At 43.6% G+C, this 22,327-nt stretch overlaps 1 protein-coding gene across 1 annotated transcript in view; it reads right to left on the reverse strand.

The window, feature by feature from the left end:
• Positions 1-14,400: 14,400 nt before the first annotated feature.
• Positions 14,401-22,327, reverse strand: part of SMPD3 (sphingomyelin phosphodiesterase 3) — a 122,871-nt gene continuing 114,944 nt past the window's right edge. Inside the window, exons 6-9 of the mRNA XM_082232329.1 lie at positions 21,435-21,524; positions 20,785-20,848; positions 16,265-16,427; positions 14,401-15,577 (exon numbers count right to left, since the gene is read on the reverse strand). Coding sequence (XP_082088455.1) covers positions 15,476-15,577; positions 16,265-16,427; positions 20,785-20,848; positions 21,435-21,524 — 419 coding nt within the window. The 3' untranslated portion in view covers positions 14,401-15,475. The remainder of the gene's footprint in view (positions 15,578-16,264; positions 16,428-20,784; positions 20,849-21,434; positions 21,525-22,327) is intronic.

Below are 22,327 nucleotides of genomic sequence, written 5' to 3' on the forward strand. Positions count from 1 at the left end.
TTTATTTTATCCTATGTACTAATAGTGAACTCATTCTCTGAGTGAATCCTTTTTGTAGCATAAGCCACCCACACAAGGAGGAATGGGAATGCAGCATAGTTTGCAGAAATACAAAAATTATTTGGGGGAAGCCCAAAGGCTCATTGACTGCTGTGGTGTGTGGGAATGGAGGGCAGCTGGAATGGAGTATCCTAGAAAAGGGTTACTGGCGTATTGGAACCCTGAACAGGAATACTCTGCATGGCAACATTTTGATGCAAGTCCCACTTGTTTTTAAATAATTAAACTACTATGAACCTATAGGCATGCCTAAAGTGCCACTTCTGATGAAGCTCACTTGGTGACCCTGGGTCCAGTCACCATCTCACTCTAACCTACCTCAGGATTTTGTGTAAGGATACATTTAAAGGAGCAGAAAGATATAGGATTATAAAATGCCCCCCAGCCACTCTCCCCTCCCCCCATGAACGGGGAAACGCACCTACATCACCCACTGCTATGCTCACACACAGAAAGAAGCTGTTTGCACCCTTCCTTTGTTCAGAACTGGCATCCAGTGAAATGTGGGCATGCTTCAAGGGGGCATATTCCACGTAGGAGCAGGCAGTCCTTGCATTGTGGATTTTTGAGGGGATATTTACTGAGACTTTTCCTAGCACCATAAGAGGTGCTACTAGCAGGCACATTGGTGCCTGTGAGTGCAGCATGGGTGACCCATCCTCTTAAAAGCTTGGGAGAATCCTTTGTGGTGCCCCGCAAAGCAGCTTCTAGTTCATATTCTGTTGAGTCATGAACACAAAGCAGAAAGAAATAGGACTTTTTACAGTTGTGCTCCCCTCTTTCACTATTACCACTGAACAGCAGTGTGTTTGTCACAATGCAGCAGTGAATGTATGAGCCGGTCCCTTTCTCTGTGATATATACAAGGTTTTGTTCTGATTCTGCAGAACAAGTGCTGGTTAATGTTCAACGTGTATATCTGTAAGGCAAATTCCATTTTAGTTCAGTGAATTAAGGGTGCTCAGACATCAATACTGGCTATGCTAATGACCCCAACCATTAGTGCCTGAGCTCATCTGGATTCTGGTTCTTCATCCTGAGCTGTGTAAATGCTTTGGGGGAAGCTATATGCTTTCTCAACATCTATGAGTTTAGGGCTTAGAAGACCTTTTCCTGTAAATGAGGCACATCATCTTAGATGTATGTGTTAATTAAGGATAGGCGAATGCCTCTTTTTGATTAATTGGTGTTCTGTTTTACCAAGACACTCAAAAACACAATAACTGAGCAACTTATCTCACGGCCTGGCTCACTCTCCTCAGTTGCAACCTGAGATCTTGTCCCTGATTGGTTTGGATTGTACACCTCTGTCCCTTTTGACCCTCTTTTACTGCCTTTGAACTTGACCCTTGAAGCACAAACCTGGCTCTGCCTGATTTGGATCAACAGCAAGCTACCTACCCCTTCTGTCCCCCAAACTCAACCACCTGGGACAGATCCTTGCTGAGCCATGACAGATTAGCAGTACACCCTAAAAATATGAATCATTTATTTCAACATGAATGGTTCAAAAGCAATAATAATTGCAATACCCCCAACTTTCACATTCATCAAAATCCTCTGAAATACCTGCATTTTAGGGCCAGTCCTACCATTAAACAAAGTGAGGCAGCTGCCTTAGGTAAGTAGAATACAAAAAAGGAGGGGGCATGCTTGGTTGGTGCTGTTAGCAACAATTGCAAATAAACATTCATGAGTGCACTTGAAGCTCCTGATTCTTCTTTTGCAGGATGCCTGACATCACATATAACATCATTTGTGAGTCAGGTGGGTTTGGTGTTAAGGGAAATTGCCTCATGGACCAAATTAGGACCCCGGACCAGAGGTATCCTATCACTGCCCAGTATATAAAGCTAGCACTGTTCTTTGAAACCCCCATATAAGACCACTTAGGAGGCTGGTTTAATGCCCAAGAATGAACATTTGTGGTCTTGGGGGGCCTCCTTTATTGAAAGCTGAAGTGCTCAACTCAAGCGTTTTGACTGTAAATGGGATACTAGCAATACTGAAAGCAGCAGCTAGGGAGATGATGTCTTGTCTCACAAGATGTGTGTGTTTGTGTGTGTAAGAGAGAGCTCATTAAAAACAACATCGTCCTGTGCATGGTCTTATCAGCCTGAGTTCTATTGATTTCCTTTTTCTCTGACGAGAGAAGAAACACAGATTTCAGCTCAGCTTGCCCGTATGGCTTCTGATTAGCAACCCTTGAGAAAAATTCAGGGGAAAGGGGGCAGAAAAGCAAACCGGATGCTTTGGCTTTGGTGCTTGTGTTGCAATCAATAGAAGTCAAACTCCTTCGAGCTTGTGTGTATTTGATGAATTTCAGCTGATTTGGGAGCCTGGACCAAGCTCAGATCAATACTAACTTGCTCAAGGGCCGGACTCTAAATAACAAAGGCAGCAGAGTTTTGATCCGCACAGAAGGACGTGTCAGCTTAATGAAGTTTTGTGAGTGCAATTAGCTTTGAAGTTAGGGGTGAAATTCGGGTCTGGCAGATTCAGACGAGGCTCAAATTGGTGTTTCTGCTATTGATTCCTATTGATAGGACACTGGGAGAGTCAGATCCCTGTGACTGGGACTCGAAAGACTGGGACAAAAATTACATCCCTATCGGATACCTCCCATTCCTATTTTCAAGACCACCTTGTATAAACAGTGTTGTATAAATGCCACCTGTGTTATTATTAATTGAATTTATATACTGCCCTATACCCGGAGGTCTGAGTGCAGTTCACAGAAAAGATCAACATAAAAACCACAGTATATATAATCAAAATAAAAACAACAACCCAATAACCCCCCCCCCAAAGAGCCACATTTTAAAAGGGTATAGGATGTCAATCAGATCAACCAAAGGCCTGGTTAAAAAGGAATGTTTTTGCCTGGCGCCTAAAGGTGTATAATGAAGGCGCCAGGCTAACTTCCCTGGGGAGAGTATTCTGCAGGCAGGGAGCCACTGCAGAGAAGGCCCATTGCGTGGACAGGCAGAGTCCCCCCAACCCCCAGGCGACCCCCGAGCAGAATGATGACTCAAGACAACGTGCTATGGGATTAAAATTGGCCACAACTTTATTAAATTTCAGATGTAGGGAGACCTTGGCTCACGCATTGGGTGTTTATCCTTACCAGTCCCCAGCGAGGCATCTGGGAGACATCAGGCTTATCCAGAATGTGGGGGGATTGGGCTGGCTCTGGGGTACATATGTTCAGAGATATGTTCAGAGAGCCTGCCCCCCGTTTCACCGCCGTTGGAGGGGAGAGCAATGACAACCTCTCGGCGTATGGCCAATGTCTCCCCTCAAGACCCCTTTAAAGGGGAACCCTGGGATCACCACCACAAGGGGGGTGTGGGTCACCACTTCACAGCCCCCCCCCATTTAAGAAGATAGACTAAAGGATTCCGCCCAAGGCCTGAAACCGCCGTTCTGTGGTTCCCAGCAACTGGTATTTAGAGACGGATTGCCTCCGACAGTTATTACAGATGCATAAAGGCAGGTGGTTCCATTCTGGAAACATTTAGTGGACTTTTTTCTAATTACTACAGCAGAACATAAAACCTTAACCTTTACAGTGGTACCTCAGTTTAAGAACTTAATTCGTTCTGGAGGTCCATTCTTAACCTGAAACTGTTCTTAACCTGAGGTAACACTTTAGCTAATGGGGCCTCCAGCTGCTGCTGCGCTGCCACCGCTGTGCGATTTCTGTTCTCATCCTGAAGCAAAGTTCTTAACCTGTGGTACTACAGGTATTTCTGGGTTAGCGGAGTCTGTAACCTGAAGCGTCTGTAACCCGAGGCACCACTGTATTTGCAGGGCTTGTGGGGGGGAGGCAGAAAATGATCCTTCCTTTCCCTTACAAATTGTAATGTTTTGATGGCTATGTTGCCATTGTGCTGTTTCCTGGTTTTAATACAGTTGATTTCATTTAAAGGTTGGGTTTTAATATTTTAAGTACATGCCGCCTAACAATCATGGGTGTTGCTTCTGTACATACCGCCCCAATGGTCCCTTCCGCACCTGGAAAGAGCCCTGACTGCAAACAAGCCCAGTGCACACTAAGCTGGCCCCAAGCCTCAGAGGCTAATGCTTCAAGCCACAAAATCCCTGAGCCTGGCAGGCCTGCATTTTCCACTTGAATGTCTGCCATTTTAGAATCTGTTTCAAACAGTGGGAAACCCTGATTCTAGCTCAGAATCCCCCAAAACCTGTTGGATTCTGGCAATCGGGTTGTGTGTGTTTCAGATTACATGCTCTCCTATACTGCAATTTTTATAGACTTATTAAATCCCTTTTTATTTGCTGAGTACTTTCCCTATCCTTGGGGAATTCTGTGTTTAATGGTGGATTCCAGCCCTGCAATCATGGAAATGTATAGCCATGTTCCTTGCTGTCATCATCAGAGTCAGGTGACAACTTTTAAAGGAAAGAGTTCCGAGTCAAAATGGTTGGTATTTCTATCTATTTCTCGTGGAAATGTCTATTGTCTCCCCCTCTTTTTTCTTTTTCTTTTTCTTTTGCTGTGGCTGTAGTGATAACCCCGCAGTGTGTCTGATGTTTATGGTCAGTAGACCAAGTAAATTGAAGTAAACACATTGTAGATTTTTCTTACACTGATGCGGCCAGATTGCACCAAATGTGGCAAACCACATACACCATATATGTAGTGCATATATGGTGCCACAACCATGTCCTTTATGCCTTTAGAGGTTCACCTCCGTTTAGAAATATGAGGGTGAGACATGTGTTTTACATCAGATGTTCTGCCCCTTCTTTCACACTAGTATCTTGCCCATAGAATCCATAATAGACAGAAGGTGTATTTTTTAGCCTTAAAATTTTATTATATCATTTGCATCAACCATATTCCTTTCAGCACCATAGAAGTGAAGAAGAAAGACTTCTCTTCATTTGCCAAAATATCTTTTAAAAAAGAGAGAGAGGTGTAAGCTGATTTCATTTCATTACACACAAAGAAATGGATGGAACATTTTAATTTGGCTTTCTTTAATATATATTTATATATTATATATAATCATAACAAAAATGCCAGAAGGTTTGTATGTGCTTACCATATAAAAACATTAGTTTTTAGAAGGATACAATACAGAAAAAATCATTGAAATTAAAAAAGTTTTTTTTTTAGGCTTTCTAAATCTATTAATACAATATTTAAAAAGACAAAGATTCATAGTTAAACTGTGTGCAGGTTATGGACAAAGGAGAATGACCGCTTTAGTAATACCAGATTTATTTATTTTTTAAAAAAGATTAATCTGTCTTGTCACTGAAAACAGTTAAATTGGGAATTTTTCTATTACACAGTTTGAAGTCTACACAAACTCCCTTTCCCCAGCTGGACAGAGACAGGCAACATTTCACTCTGTGAGCTGGGCCGATATGTGTTGACTAGCAGATTTGCATTCTAGGCTAACCATATGTTAAAATGGACTGGGCTGATTCTATGAGACTGCAGCCACTCATTAGGGACTCAGGGAAGTGGCTTCCAGCTGCAGTAGCATGGTCATCGATTGAGTATTCCATAATGGTAAGAAGAGAAGAAAATGTGGCAATGGAAGAGAAGAAAGAGAAGGAGGGGGAGAAAGAGAAAAAGAAAAAGGAGGAGGAGGAGCAGAAGGAAGATGAGAAGGAGAAGAACAATAAAGCAGGAGAAAGAGAAGGAGGAGAGCATATTTTAGGGCTGACGTTTCTGGAATCATGGCAATCTAGAACATTATGAGAACTACCTGTCTGATCAGATCAAAGGTCCATCTAGTCTGGCATTTTCTCACCAAAGGTGGCCAACCAGCTACCTCTGGGAAACTTAAGAGCAAGACATGAAGACTTCTCTCCTGCTGTTTGTCCACAGTGCCCGGTATTCAAACTGCATCTGAACATGGAGGGTCTATTGAGCTACTGTGGCTGCTTGCTGTTATGTATATGAGATAGGTGATGTCTGAGATAGCGGCCTAGTTCAGATACAGAACGATCTCAGTCTGACAAACCATGGTTTACCAGAAGAAGAGGTTTGGGCATGCATTACCTGCTTTGTTCCCTCCTTTCTCTCTTACAACTTTATGCAGTGCTTCTCAGGCTTGTTTCACTATTTTATATCTGATCTGGGAAACTGTGGTTTAAGCTCTAATTAGAAGCCAGGATTGTGAAACACAGTATGAATGTAGTTGGAACTGAAACCACAGTTTCCCACTACTGTGGTTTAACAAACCCCAGCAGTATTGAAACAAGGCAAGAGAAAGGAGGGCGCTTTCAGGAAATGCTGCTGCTTCTCTGTCTGGTTTTTCAGACTGAGATCACTTCAGCTGAATAAGGCTGGGCACTGTGAATCCTGTAACTTGGGCAGACCTCAACTTTTCAAGAAGCACAGAGCCCCTGCTGCTTATTGTCTCTCAGTGATTCTTGGTAACATGTATCCTATGACACAACCATTAATGTGGTTCATTATGCTGTATGTTTCCCCACCCCCATGCTGCACAATCAACTATTGTGTGTCAAGGAATGTGCAGTGTGGTGCTGTCATGCTACATGTTGTGTTATAGGAAGAAGCAGGAAACAGATATGGAATAAACCCAACTCTTGCCTTGAAAGAACAAGCTGATACTAAGTATACACATGTCCTTCCCTCCCTATTTCATCATGCTTGATCAACATAGTAGCACCTGTCTCCATCCTGATGCCCTCCACATGCTGCTGAACTACAACTCCCATCAGCCCTGACCATTGGCCATGCTGGTTGGGACTGACGGGAGTTGGAGAAGAACTGCTTGGATGCAGAAGGTCCCAGGCTTAATCCTTGGCATCTTTAGGTAGGGCTACAGGGGACCCCTGCTAGAAGCACTAGATGGACAGACTCAATATAAGGGAGCACCTTTTGCACATAACCTCTGGCAAGCACTAGGTTGTAGCTAACGGGCAGCATCAGTTGCTAAATATTATTTAACAAAGCTATCAGACCCAACAAATTTTAAAAAATCCATCTAGCAACAGCAGGCATGGCAAGGGGGAGCCATTAGGTTATGTACTTTGCACTAATAATAAGCACAGTATTAATAGGGAAGGAAGGAGAGCACTTACAGAATATCAGACAGCAGTAGCTACAGACAGGAAGTTGAGTCCAATATTTCTCAAGAGAGGAAGTTGTGAAGGTGGGTGTGTTCTTACAGACTGTATGTAAAGAGTGTGGATAGCCAGTGCAATGCCCTCAAGATGTTGAGGACCACAATTCCCACAATCCCTGGGCATGCTGGCTGGGGCAGATGGAATGTGAAGTCTAAAACAGTGGAAGCACATCACATTGGTGACCCTTGACATCGAGTATATCCGGTTGGAAACCATATTCTATGATGGACAGTGTAATCACTCAGTTACTGATAGTGCAGTCCTATTCTTGTTTGCTCAAACACAAGTCCCACTGAGTTAAATAGGACTTACTCCTAGGTAAGAGGGCTGTGAATTTATAGACTGAGGGGCCCTGAGCATATTCTTGAAGGTAATTCAGCTTGAGCAGTTTTCCCTTAAGTAGCCAGGGGGCCTGATGTCCTGTAATTGCCTAAGAAGAATTAGGGATGTGGAGAGGCTCTCTTGGAAACATAGTTGGTCTTGTTTAATTTCTCTCATTAAAAACCCCTTCCTTCCTTCCTTCCTTCCTTCCTTCCTTCCTTCCTTCCTTCCTTCCTTCCTTCTTTGACATTCCTAATACTTTTCTCTGTAGCAGGAATCAACCAAAAATGACCTTGAAGGATCACTTTAAACAAAATCTGTTGATCCCTCTGACACCTGGATTTTTCTCTCTGCAGAGAGTTTTCTCACCAGTCCTGTACTCCCTGTACTTGGATTCCTAATGCTGATTGGTGAATGGCAGGTCACAGCACACCATGGCCTAGCAACCTGGTTATTGTGAGTCCAAACAAGCGTGCTTGTAAAACTCTTTGCTCAATGTTTTTCAAAACTTTTTTTTCTTCCCTTAAAATCCCCTAAATGTTTCTCCTAACAAGGGACCAACAAATTAACTTTCAAAATGTCCGTGGTGAAATTCCATGGCAACTCTAAAAAGGACAATAAAGTATCCTGTATCTAAGGGGATTCATGGTAGTGTTATATAATACTTTAAGAGTAGCATAGTGCTGTCTCAGGCTATACTTCCTAGATACATATCATGTACCATGATGCTAGATCCCACAGGACTCTGAAGAGGACTCAGATGAGTGCAAGATTCAGGTCACTTTCCTCAGAAGAGAATATTCAGTAGCTGGTCCTGTGATCTCCTGCCTAGAGGATGTTGACCTACAACCAACCTTGGACTTAGAGGATGAGACTACTGTTCTTCAACCTTAAGTCCCCAGATGTTGTTGGACTCCAACTCCCATCATTCCCAACCAGCATATCCAACAGCACCTGTTCTAGACCTCACAGAAGCCAAAGGACATAGAATTGGGTGAGGACCTCTTAAGGAATGTAGATGTCTCCTTCAAGGAGGTGGGGCTTAATGCAGTATAGGTCTTGCCTGCTTTAGAAGGCCTCAGATGGCTTCAGCTCCCTATTGTGGCAAATATCTTTCACAACTCAGCCAGCAAGACCTACTGGGAACTGTCCAGGGTTCTTATTCCTGGATAGCGAGACCTGCCATGACCACCCGTCTAGATTTAACTATACTTGACCCTGCCCAGAACCATATGTTCCCATTTTCCTGAAGTTCAAAAATTCCACCCATTTTCAAAGCTTTATGGCTCGCAGGATACTTGTAGAGTTCTATAAATTATGCAGGCAGCACAAACCTTGGTCTCATCCTCCATTAGGGAGCAAGTATCTCATTGAGTCATGAGTGGCTATGAGGAGATGCAGATGGTTTCTGCTCCTTTGAATTTGATTCTTCCATTTAAACACGCCTTTGGGGAGCTCGTTGCGTCGACCAGTTAACCATTTTGAACGGTTGGCATGAGCCAAACCTGAGGTGGCTTTCATAAGAAATCCTCTATCTCTAGTATCACCTTGCTGGCGTTGTGCATGTGCACATGATGCTTGTTCAAATGTCAACATTTCCTAGTCTTAGAAAAACACTTGGGGGAGTCCCTTTGGTAGGGAACTGGCTGGTTGTAGAAGTGTGGGAAATCAAGTTCTTGGGAACCAATGCCTAAATACAAAATGCAGACATATATTAACACAGTTATGATTGGTGTGCATGTGAATATATCAGGGCATTTTCCCTTGCAACATACAGGGGAGCCAATGGGAAAGGATTGTGTTATTTCCATGGTTAGTTCTACTCAGAGTAAACCCACTGGACATGGCTAACTTAGGTCCTTTAATTTCAGTTGGCCTACTTTTACTAGAGCTTGGTTGGTGATAACCCTTTGTGACGCTCTGTGCATGAATCGGAGACTTATAAATTCAACATACACCAGAGCCTGTGCTCAGCTTCCTCTGGCTCAGCCTGGTGCTTTCCACCCCTGTGGCCACTGGCTGAGGCTGATGGGAGTTGTAGTTCAAAACACCTGGAGGGCAGCAGGTTGGGGAAGGCTGGTCTGGGGCAAGGCATGGCAACAAGCACCAGTCATGCAGCTCAGGGACAGCCTTTATCTGCAGGACTGGGATGGCATGCATAGGATTCAATAGCCACATGTCAACTAGGGATTAAGGACAAGGTGACAAAGGGCACACCATGTTCACCACCTTCCCATAAGTTCAAGATTTCTCCCCTCCCCAACAAATAGGGAGGAGAAGGTGGTATTCAGTGACAACTGAAACCGCTCCTGTGACTTCCTCCCACCAATGGGTTATGTGGAATACTGGAATATGCTCCAAGATCTGGGTGTTTTATCCTTCCATCTGGTGTCCACATCATTGAAAATAAAATTGGATCCTAAGGGACTTTAGGCCATGTACATAATACAGCTGTTGTCTGGACAAAATGTAAATTTGCAATAACAGGAAAGAATGTGATCACAGATGTACGGAATTTACTTTTCTTTTTCAAAACACCGTTCTCTGGAATGAGAAGTATATTTCTTCCATTTGCCCTCAAACAGGATTCCAGCTCTCCCATAGCATATCAAGGCAGCAGAAGGCACAAGGTCAATGCACTAATAAGGCAAAGGAATACGATTCCCAGCCTAAAAGTTTCCCCAAAGTTTGACCCACAATACTATTCAATGGTTACGAATGACATTGTTGTTGATTAATCCAAAAGTATCTACCTCTTTTTACAACTATCAAATTTTCTACAGTTTTAAAAATGGAGAATATCCAAGAATGATAAACTCTGAGAAAGTTTACTTCAAAACTGACCCTGACCCCCCCCCGAAAAGAAACCCCACAACTCACACAAAAAAGAAATCTTAACGCATCTAAATTTGAAAGGGGAAGAAGGAAAAACCTGGTTTGGTTTTCTTTCTTTCTTTCTTTTATAGAAAAACAAGAATTCCCAGCAAGTAACCTGTAATTTAGACAGTTAGCTTTTGTGGGTTTTTAAAACTGTAAATAGTGTAGCACAGTTTGGCAGTAATTGGTACAATTGCTTATAGACCACACAGCATGTCTACTTCAGCTACTCACAGAATGTGGATATCTGGTGGTAATTTACACAGCTTAAAGGGAGCTATTTAAATACTGCGCCTTGGCTTAGTTTTACTGCTAGTGGTAAACATTCTAGACAGAGATGGTGGACAGCATATGAGCTGTAATTCATACTTTGGACAGAAAAAAGTTAATAAAATACAAGCAAAACAGAAAAGTAGAATGGGAAGCAATGTTGCAGATAAAACAACCAGTCAGGTTTAGCTTGGGTCATGAACTAGAAAATCCATTGGTTCATGCCCCTGTAGAGAAAGTTTGATGCAATGAAGACAGATGAATATGTGGGGAGGGAGCATTTTTCTTTTCTCTCTCATAGAATCAGAAAGTTGGAAGGGACCCCATGGGTCATCTAGTCCAGCCCCCTGTAATGCAGGAATCTCAACATGCAGTCCCCCATCCAATTTGAAACCATACTGGACCCTGCTTAGCTTTACAAATGTGCTAGCAGTTTTTATTGCAGATTGATTTCTGTACTGGGCGATGAAATGCTATTTGCTCCTGGTCATCACCACCACAGGGGTTGGTACAGTCCATAAAGGTGCTTTGATATGGACATGATCCAAACTAGCCCTGATTAATACACTTTCTGTCTCTGCTTCCCTGGAACATGCAAAGCAGCCCTGTGGGTGCTAGTCATCTAGGGCAAATGGGCTCTGCCCCACCAACCTCACAGCCTGCCTGTCTTTTTTCTTACAATGGCTGGTGGCACTGACCGTCAGCTTCCTCCTTTGTAGAACACAGCAGGGAGGAGGATGGGAACAAATGTAGAGTCAGTTGGCGCCGCCTGTCATTGTCTCGGGCTCTGCCTCCAGTTGGCCTCCCTGCCTTCCACCCTGTCTCAGTCTGCACCACTGGTGGTGCCTTAGCAGGTCTGCTGCAATCTCTGCTCACAGCTATTTGCTTTCTGGAGTTCCCTGCTTTGGAATGGCCTGATCAGGCATCTGTGGAAGTTTTACTATTGCTTAGGCTTTCAAAGCACGGGAGGAGAAAGGTGATTCCCCTTAAAGCTGAGGCAGTCAAGTCTCCTTCTCTACGAGGGTTGTGGAAAGGCAAATTTCTTCCCACTCTGATGTCTCCAGAATTTTACAGGTGCAATGATGTGCCACAGACTATGGCCCACCTGTAGCAAGCCTTTGCAGCCATTATGGACTTCACTTCGGAACCTGGTACAGATCCCATTGTCCAAGTCAGTTTTCAAATCCCTTTTAGAGTCATTTCAGGTGGGCCCACCCTGTCCTTTATAGAGAAAATCCCATGACTGATTTTTTTATTATTATGTTTGCACTGTATTCCATTTCTCCAGAAATGTTTGCATCATTTCCAATCAGTTCTCTCTGATCCACCAGTCTTTTATTTCATCTTCCTTGATTTCTTGTTCTTTGTTTTTCAGAAGAGGCAAAGAAAAACCCTGCTTCTGGAGCCATCTGGTTCTATGGTACATCTTGTTCAATCTCACAGCCATAGCACTGAGATCTGTTGCCAGATTCTGAGACATGCTCTCCACTTAGGATGGCCCCCAATTAATGCATCTGTACAAAGATACACTAACTGGGGGCTTGCCCTTCCCTCCCGAGATGATCCAAAATGTTTCACTGGCAACAACATCTGTCATCCTTAGCTGCAGAAACGCAGAATTTTGAAGCATTATGAAATCAGAGATTTCGCTAAAGACTGGTGGGGCGGCTTGGCTCAATCTATGCTACACCCTAATGTATTTTGGCAACCGTGGAGCTGAACAGGCAACAATAGTGCCTTCCCAGTGTACCTAATACATGACAGGAACATGTTTCAGTGTGCAGCTGCATAATGCTGAATGACAAGCCCACAACAGCTTAAGCATATTTGAAAATTCTGGGAAACATAGGGATATGAAAAGCAGATTGGGTTGATCTATGACATTTGATCTTCCACCATTTATAAGTGGCAATACTATTTTGGAGAGGTACAGATTCTTCCTGCTCTGGAAGGTGTGCTTGTCACTTCTAAAAAAGGAAAGTGTCACATCAGAAGTGCAGACTAGGAGAGAAACAGATTGTTTCAGGTGAGGGTCTATTTAGAGTTCATAAAATAAATTTGTGTTCAGGTAGGAAATAGATAATAGTGTTGGGTACTTATTCATGAACTTTATAGATGCCTGTGGGAAACCAGCAATCAGAATTCGAACACAAGATCATGGCTAGTAGCCATCAATAGCCTTCTCCTTCATTCTAACTCTCCAGTCTAATTCTCTTTTAAAGCCATCCAAATTGATGGCCATCACGGCCTCCTGTGTGTTGCAAGTGAATGAGGTTATAAACGAATGAGGTGCTGTGACTGGACAGTGGAAGTCATGTTTAGGCCACGCTGCCCCAGAAGCCACTCCCTCTATCACTGGGTGGGCAGAGAACACTGGATGGTTCTTAGTGGGGAAAACTTGGGCACTCTGCATGTGTTTAAAGGCACTCTTTCCTTCATACATGCTGTACAAGCCCTGCTGTGGGAAGAGGGATGGGGTTCAGAAATTTCAGTCCACCTCCTCAAATCAAGCTGAACTACCAAGCTGGGGGGAGCGGGGCAGGAATGGAAGTCCATCAGCACAAGAGAAGAACGAGCAAACAAATCTTCTGCAACAGAAGTTAAGAGGTACAAATGGTAATGTGTGAGATCTTCCTCTCCTTGGAGTGACAGGCACATCTTCCGCATGTGGCACCTTTTAGTGTGTCTGATTCAGAATTTACAGAACTTCCCTACTGTGTCTTGCTATGCGCTTCTGGTGAAGTTGCTTGTGTTTTAGCTAAGGCTCTCTGCCACCTATTTCCTTGCATTGCTCTTTCTGTTCTCACAATGCATGAGGACTAATATACACATCACTAGAGTAGCCACTGCTTCCCTGTGACTGGTTCCCATGCTGCTCTGATTGTGTTCAAATGAAGAAATCCCACTGGGATGGGCAGGCAGAATAGGAAGCAACTGCATTGGTGCTATACCTCCTTGAGGGTTGATAGCACTGGTGTGGTTGCATTGCACATGACCCATCTGTTCCATGCGATTCCTTCATCCAGACAGCACTGGAACTGCATGGGATTCAGCCGTGCCACTTTGTTGACATATTCAGTAGGTCTATGGGCCAATTCAGGCATTCAGCAGAATCCACTGGATTTCCATTGTGGTTGTGATGGCTGGGTTTACATAGTTCAATTCTCCCGCTCACCACCTATAGAAAACTAACACACTAGGGAGAAGGTTTAGGCTAGCCTTTCCCCTGACATACTACGTTTCCATGTGCTGAGAACCATCTTTTGGTGGAGGAACGTTCCAATATTCACATAACTGAGGTGGGTTCCATAGTCTACGCCAACTTTACATGTGTTTATTCATAAATCCAATCTGTTTCTGTTCCGTATTAATCTGTCTTTTTAAAAAAAACAACAACTGCACAAGAATTTGTATTTCGGTATTTTGATATGGATTTCAATATGCATTTCATCACAAAATATTTAAGTATGTATTTTGTCTCAATGTAGGCGTTTTATTCTAAAATATGCATTATTAAATGCATTTTGGTATCACAAAAGTTCAGAACCTGAAGGGTAATTATGGCCCCATCCACACAGAAGTTGCTGCAGATCAGGTTAGAGCCACCAGAGAGTCAGAGAAGACAATGTTGAGATAGATTATTAGACTGATGGGGTTGTATCCAAGAAAGTTGTCCTGTTAGTAGACGGACTCCCAGAAGCACAACAGAACCTCCTTCCCTTCCCTCCTTCCAACACCCGAGGGAAGGAGAATGAGGGGCATCTCCATTCCACTTTGTTAGATACAACTTATTGTCAGGTGGTGACATAAGACAGCTTTGAAAGTTTGTGTGCCAAACCTCTCATACTGCAAGCTGCAATGGACCAGTCCAGGAAAGATGCCGCCACTTGTATCTGCCACATCTGCCATAGTGTCTTCTGAAATCTTATCTCCAGGATTGCATTGGTAGAGAATACTTTAGGATTTGGCCCTACTGTTTTGACAGTCGCCTGCTTATAGGCAATATGACACTGTTTTCCAAACCTGGGTTTTCAAGGTCCTAAGAATGCTGTCGCCAGGATGCTTTGGGTTCTGAATTACCATTGCCATCCTTCTCGTTTCCCCTACCTGCCCACCCACCTCCACCCCAATGGTACCTCACTGACCATTCCATTCCTAAGTGAGTGGCATGCAATGTGGAGGCATGCTTCTGACGCAGGCATGCTACTACAACATTAACAGGCTAAAAAGAAAAAAGGAAAGGAAAGGGGGTGGGGAAGAAAAAGGATTTTTTTTAAAAAAAGAAGAGAGAAATTAAGCATTAGCTCATTAAGGATATATAAAGAAATGATTCGAAAACTCGCTTTTGGAGCAGCACTAACACAGAGACTGATTACAAACTAAATTGTGCTATATATCAGTATATATATATAAAAAATTGTTTTGTAAGAATGGCACTGGTTCAAAAGAATTGGGACTTCTACCTTGGTTCCTTTTAAGTCCACAGTGAAAGTATAGAAATACAGGCTTGCCCGGTTGCCTGGCAACTCGTGACGCTTGTGGGTGGGCTGACACCCCCCTCCCTTCCCCATCTCCCCATGCACACATTCACATACGTTCTCTGCTTCCCTTTTTAACATCTTCCTAACAGGATGCAAATGGAGAGGAATCTGAAAAGCAGGTAGAATCGCAGCCAGAGGATAGTCTGAGTCAAGCCTGGTCTGGAGGGGGTGGGGGCATCCGAAAAATCCCACACTCTGTCTTGCATCTTGGTCACAAGTTTGGAAGTTCCCTCCTCTACACACTTGGGGGACAAAAAACCGGTCCTTTTTTTTTAAGGATCCTCTTCTCCTGTTGAAACCATCAGGCGCATGGCAACAGGCAGGTGATCAGTTAAGCCTGCCAGCTGAGTAATGAAACTGAACTCTTCCACTTCCTGCGGAGGAACAGCAAAAGAAATGATTTTTAAAAAGAGCTCTATGGTGTGTGTGTGTGTGTGTGTGTGTGTGTGTGTGTGTGTCCGCCACTTTTAAGGTTTCAGATGAAAATAAACATATCAGAAGAGCCTGGATCAGGCCAAAGACCCAAATAGTCCAGTGCTCTGTTCTCATAGTGACCTGCAGAATTCTGCCCACCTGTGGGTCCCAGGAACTGCTCTTCAGAGGAATCCTGCCTCTAACAGTGGGATGAGAACATTGCCATCGTGGCAAGTACCTGCTGATAGCCTTGTATTCCATGAATTTATCTAATCCTCTTTTAAAGCTATCCATATGGGTGACCACCTTGACTTCTTGTGGGAGCGAACTCCACAGTTTAACTATTTGCTTTCTGGGAAAAGTACTGTCTTTTGCCTGACCTGAATCTTCTGACATTCAGTTCCATTGGCTGATTCTGAGTTCTAGAACGATGATGCCCTGCCTACAGTATGACTGAAGCAAAACAAAACAAAACTGGGCGTCCTCCCATGGGCATCTTAACATAATGGGATCCCATCAGAGGGTGACTGTTCATAGTGAGCAGGAAATGCTGCTTGAATCAAGAAGCATTGTCCATCACAGCTGATGCCAAATTCTGACATGCAGAACTGTTATCAGTATGCCTGTTCATATGTGACTGGGCTTACCACTTTCCACTCTAGATAGAGTCCTTCTTCAGTGTAAAGCATGTAGTCAATTCGCCTCCCATTCCCCTTCAAAGCTCTCTTCCTCCCCTTCTGACTTGAAGGATGGGTCTTGCTGGTAGGAAACACAATATAGGCTTTTCGCCCTTCTTCACTTTCCATTGTCCTGGTTAAACACACACACACACAATGGTTTATTATGTGTCAGATCTACATCTGTGTCATCCACTGTTCTAACAAATTTCAAATGGGTTCCCAGTTTTTGGTGGTGGATGCTTTACTGGAGATAGCAAAGGTATAAGATCTTCTATTTCTGAAGTTTCATTTTATATCGGTAATTTCCACTTAACTACGCAAAACTATGGAATAGCATATAAATACACATTACAATTCTCACACACCCAATATCAACAAATTATCTCATGTGCATTGTTGTTGTTGTTATTGTTATTATTCTAAAGTGCCTAATGTTTCCTGAGAACTGTACAATTCTTTAAAAATAAGATATAAGTTGGTCCATCTAGCTAGATTGTCTACACTGACTGGCAGTCAGAAACCTGGTTTCAGGCATAAATCTTTCCCCATCCTACCATAGCTGTCAACCGTCCCTTATTTGGCGGGAAACTCCCTTATCCCAGCACTGTTTCCCGCTGCTGTCTTGGATTGATGATGTCCCTTAAATTTCCCGGGTTTCAAAGGAAGCAGCTCCTCTCCCTCCCTCCCTGCCGGCCAGGGAGGAGGGAGGCTCCAGCTGTGTTGCTTGGCTGCGTTGTGACGGTGTTTTTCCTTGCTGCATCGCCTTTGCCGGGTTGCTGCGCTGTGGGATCCACCTCTTGAGGCTTTGTTTTGCTGCTGATTGACTAAAATCCCTTATTTTGTCTGCTGATCCCTTATTTTTGAGGCTGCTGGTCCCTTATTTTCAAATCTGTAAGTTGACAGCTATGCATCCTACCTAGAGATAATAGGGGTTGAACCTGGGACCTTCTGCATGCAAAGGAGATGTTCTGCCACTGAGCTCCGATTCTTGTATCCTTGGACAATAAAGTATGCCTCTCTTTGGCTGTCCAGTTCTGGCGGAATGGGCAGTCAAAGCAGTATACTTCCCTAGATGTTTACTCAGAAGTATCTCACTGAACGCAGTGTGGTTTACTTCCAAGTAAGTGTGCATAGGATTATTGACAATTTGTGGTGAATCATGGGCTTATTCTTCAAATAGCAGTCTTGGATTGAAGATCCACAGTTGGCCTTTGTGAATAAGGCACACACCAAAATTACCAGACTATACCATCAATTATTTTGGAAATGAGAGAGATGAAAACTTGATTTTTCCACAGAAGAAAAGGAGACACCAGTTGTCAAGGCCTGTGGCTCCTTTTCAGGAAGCTTAAAAGCATATGAAAATAATTGGTACAATTGATTCTTATTACCCAGCCTTTATCAACCTTTAAAATGTAAAATCCAGTTTTAACATGTTCTGAAGTATTATCTCTGGAGACCTAAGCCAATTGACACTAGCTTGCTTCTGATTAATTTCAGTATCAAGGAATCAATACTTATCAATGATCCCTGGATGCAATTTTTTTTTTAACTGCAAAGATCTTCTATGAAGATGGTGGTTCAAATATGGACCGTTGTATAATTAATGGTCTTCAAAAGTGCCACAGACAAGACATTCTTCAGACTACTTAGGGGGAAAAACTCATGGAATTTTCATTTTTTTAAATGAAAGAGCTGTGGCTCTGACAGAATTGACCTCTGCTGAAACACCAGCAGATTATCTCCACTTCATAATAGCAAATTAAGCAAGAAGCTGAGAAAAGTGGCTGGTGTGTGTGCAACACATTTCGCCATATTTCCTGCAATATATTAATTTGAAAAATGGCTGTGTTCTATGGTGCGGTTACTTTATATAAATGGTGGATTTAGGAATGCCTGGAATCCCTTTGCGCTTTGTAATTTCTGCCTCCCACCACTCTTCAGCATCCGGCCAGTCCATGAAAGACTTTTACCTTTGCCCAATGAGTTACATGTGCTACCACAGTCCTATGCATTTAACTGAGAAGGGAGCATCAGACTGAAACTTTCTAGAGGGCCACCTAGTCTGGCTGCTTCAGTTCACATGTTGTTTTCAAACTGCAAATTAGGTTAAGTTCACCTTTAAATGCAAACTGAATTGAATTTCTCCCCCATCCATACTCGAATTACCACCCCCGGCTGCTTTTCTCCCCAGGACATAAAATATCTGTGTCTACATATTTCCACTGAGATTTAAAATCTACTGCCCTGCCTTTTCTCCTCTAGAGGAAACAATCTTTGTTGGTCAGTCAACAGAAAGAAGCTTGGGTTCTGGATGCCACAGAGCTGAAAATTATGCCTATGGCACCCTGGAAGTGACACTTCCCACCTTTCAGTTTCTTGACTGCTCCATGATGGCAGGTGAAGAGTTTCCCTTTCCTCATGAAGTTTGAAATCCAACCACACAATAAGAGGCACAGGGGTTTGCGGGTGCAGACAATTAGCTGATTGGCAGCACTCCACACTCCACTGTTGGGGGAGAGCTGCAGCTTTACATGCCCCACATAATGTATGACTTTAGGTGCCGGGCAAGTGAGCATGGTTTTGGGGAAATGGTCTCATGGGCCAAATTAGGACCCCTGGCAGCCAGCCCCCATTAAGCCCATGGACCAGAGATTCCCCACTCCTGGTTTATACTAACTGGCAGTGGCTCTCCAGGGTTTGGGGCGGGAGATCCCAGGGCAGAATTTGAGACCACCTGCACACAAGGCAGATGATTTACCACTAAGTTAAGGCTGTCCTTCCCCACTGTATCCACTATAGTATGTATTAAAAGTAGCTGTAAAGTCCTCCAAAACCACCCTGTCACAAAAGTAACTCCATCTCTCTGATACCACTGAAAAATTATGTAGTTCGGAAAAGTGTGCCACTTCAATCTCAGTGACATCCACCATGATAATCAATATAAGGAACTGATAAATTGCCCTTTTGGTGCCAAAGATTGTCTGGGCTGATAGACTATAACCCGACTGTATACAACATTGTGACAGCTTTAGACCCGCAATAAAACTTGACTGATGGGCAGGTGACCGCCCCTTTGAATAGTGGATTGGTATTAAGTGAAAGAGACCAACAACCAATCCACCCTAGGTCTGTGAATATCTTAATTAAATGGCCGTTTCTTCACTAGTTGCCCTAACAGTATCCTATTAATCAAGTCAGAGGTGGAGGCACATTGTGACTAAGTAGCAACGGTGTTTATTGATCTTTTAAATAAGGAAATAGGTCCATGTAGTCACTCTTATTGATGTATTTAATAGTGCGGGCTTCTTAACTTTATTAATAGATTTCCAGAGGTTGGTGCTGGAAGTCTAATGGAAGCCTAATTTACTGGGCTCTTTCCAGAACTATTGATGCCAGTATAAATAGGGTGATAAATTAGTTTCTATAGCTTGGGCAAATTTTATTATTGAAGGATTTCCACAAGAGTCCATTCTAAACCTCATCTAGTTTGTCAATGACAATAGCAATTTCAGATGGGTATCATTTGCAAGCTCTTCAGCAAGTTTTCTTTTTAAAGATGACATTACAATTTGAGAGCTGCTTGACAACACATCAATTATGCATGGGGATTAAATGCCAATCAAACAAGGTGTCTTGAAAGACCAAGAGGAACTGGACTTAAAATAAATGAGAAGTTGGCTTTCAAAAGTGCTACAGACCACAAACTTTGCGAGTGCTTACTTTTTTTCCTTAGAACCTGTGGAATTTTACTGCATTTGATTTTGGGGCGGGGGGGGGAGGTCAGTTTGCACTGTGGCAAATCCTACATGCCAGAGTAGAACGGAAATGAGGTCTAGGCCCTCCAGTCTGGACCAACACAGGGACTGTTCACCCTGCCCTGGATTCAGCCCCAAATCAATCTGGAGGTGAGGGTAAAGGTAACGGTAAAGGGACCCCTGACCACTAGGTCCAGTTGTGGATGACTTTGGGGTTGTGGCACTCATCTCACTTTACTGGCCGAGGAAGCCAGTGTACAGCTTCCGGGTCATGTGGCCAGCATGACTAAGCCGCTTCTGGCAAACCAGAGCAGCGCACGGAAACACCGTTTACCTTCCCGCCGGAGCGGTACCTATTTATCTACTTGCACTTTGATGTGCTTTCGAACTGCTAGGTTGGCAGGAGCAGGGACCAAGCAACGGGAGCTCACCCCATTGCGGGGATTCGAACTGCCGACCTTCTGGTCGGCAAGCCTTTTATTTCAGGGGGTACTCAAGGGTACGCAGTACCAGCACCTCCTTTGTTGTTGTTAAAAAGTGTGGCACTTACTGTAACAACTTCATGGTGAGTACTGGCACCTACTTGGTGAGAGCGAAGAAAGACACTCTCTCCTCCCCACCACCACCATTGAAAACACTATTCAAAATATAAAAGCAATACTCATTGGTGGTGCAGATTTAAAAAGCAGCCACTATATTGTATAAGCAGAGAAACGAGGCGGTACTTACTTCTGCAGGTTATCTGCTGTGCACACTTCTTCATCGTATAGTCCTTCTGGATCTAACAAGGTACCTAGGAAGAGAAAGGAATTCATGGCTCTCCTATCAACCTTGGCTTTCTCCCTAATGGATGTAGACCAGAGTCTGTATGCAGTACTGAGTTGTGTTGCTGCTTCCATATATGATGCCAGTTTTTAGTTAGGTAAAGGCGCAGCTGGGCCAGGAGGGGGTTTGTTCATGCCAACCAACTGGTTGGCAGCACCTGCCAAGCCCCGTGAACAGCTCTTTGCCGCCATCTTTAGTCCCCTCTCCATCTGAAATGTCATGCCGCTGTTTAAACTTAAATACAATGATGGTTGGGGAAGATAAATAAAACCATTGTTCATGTTACACCATGATTGTGTGTTTGGATGTTTTCTTAATCTTCTTAAGCATATTTTATACAACAGCAGAGCAGCTTGTCAAATTCTGAAGGCTGAAACAAAAACCGCTGAGAACTATGTGAATGGGTTGTGAATTGAACTGAAATGGAAATTCTTTCCTGTCCAGAGGAAATGAACTAATTCCTTTTTGGAGGGGGTGAACTGGAACGGATTAATGAGCTTTCCCCCCAAGCACTGCTCCCAACCCAAGCCCAAGGCCACAGCAGCATCCCTTACCAATTGCCCATGATTTGTCCTCCCCTGGACCAAGCCGGCATGGGTCCTTGTAGCGCGTAAACAAGGAATGCTGCTGCTCCAGCTTGTCATCTGCAGCGAGAACACAAAGGACCAAAAATAAGGACGTCAGTGGCATGCGAAGAAAGGCAAGGGCCGGGGGAGGCAGGGTTGAGCAGCCTGCAGCCCTCCTGATGTTGCTGGATTGCAACTCCCAGCAGCCCCAGCCAGCTCAGGCAATGGTCAGGGAATAAAATCTAGAAGCCCCAGCTTGAGAAACCAGAGGCCACACCAGGGGCATTCCTCACTCATCCTGGATTTATATTGCACTGCATTTACTTGGGGCTGCCCCATTATCTGGATTTTCCTGTACGTCACTGGGATTTCAAAGGTGGAAGGGCAATTTCCGAAATGCAGCAATTTGTCCTGTATCTTAGGCAAGTCAATCTAAAATTTGTGGGGGGTTTTGGTGTTTTTGTTTAAAAGAAAGTTCAACAACTTTCAGGTCTTCCTAAAAAAACCTCACCAATTTCGGGGGTTTCCTTTAAAAAAGCTTGGGGTGTCCTCGTTTTTACTTTTTGAAATATGGCAACTCTAACTTACTTCCATGCCACTTAATACCAAGGCAGTCTCTAAGCAATTCATTAAAACATGGAAGAGTTGTATCTAACTAAGTTTTATGCAGAGTAAGCCCATTGAAATTAATGGACCTGCACTAGATCCCAAGACCTGCACTGCACCCAAGTATGACTAGCAGTGGATAAAGCCCACACTATACACTTTTCTTTTCCTCTTCCTTACTCCAATGTAGATCTCTCTAGACCTGTCAATTATTCCTTGGGGTTGGACTGATCTTTAGATTGGCTAAGGCAAGCAGCTAATTCAAGCAGTCAAAA

The sequence above is a fragment of the Podarcis vaucheri genome (genome assembly GCF_965113315.1).
Source record: "Podarcis vaucheri genome assembly, chromosome: 7".
NCBI classification, from domain to species: Eukaryota; Metazoa; Chordata; class Lepidosauria; order Squamata; family Lacertidae; genus Podarcis; species Podarcis vaucheri.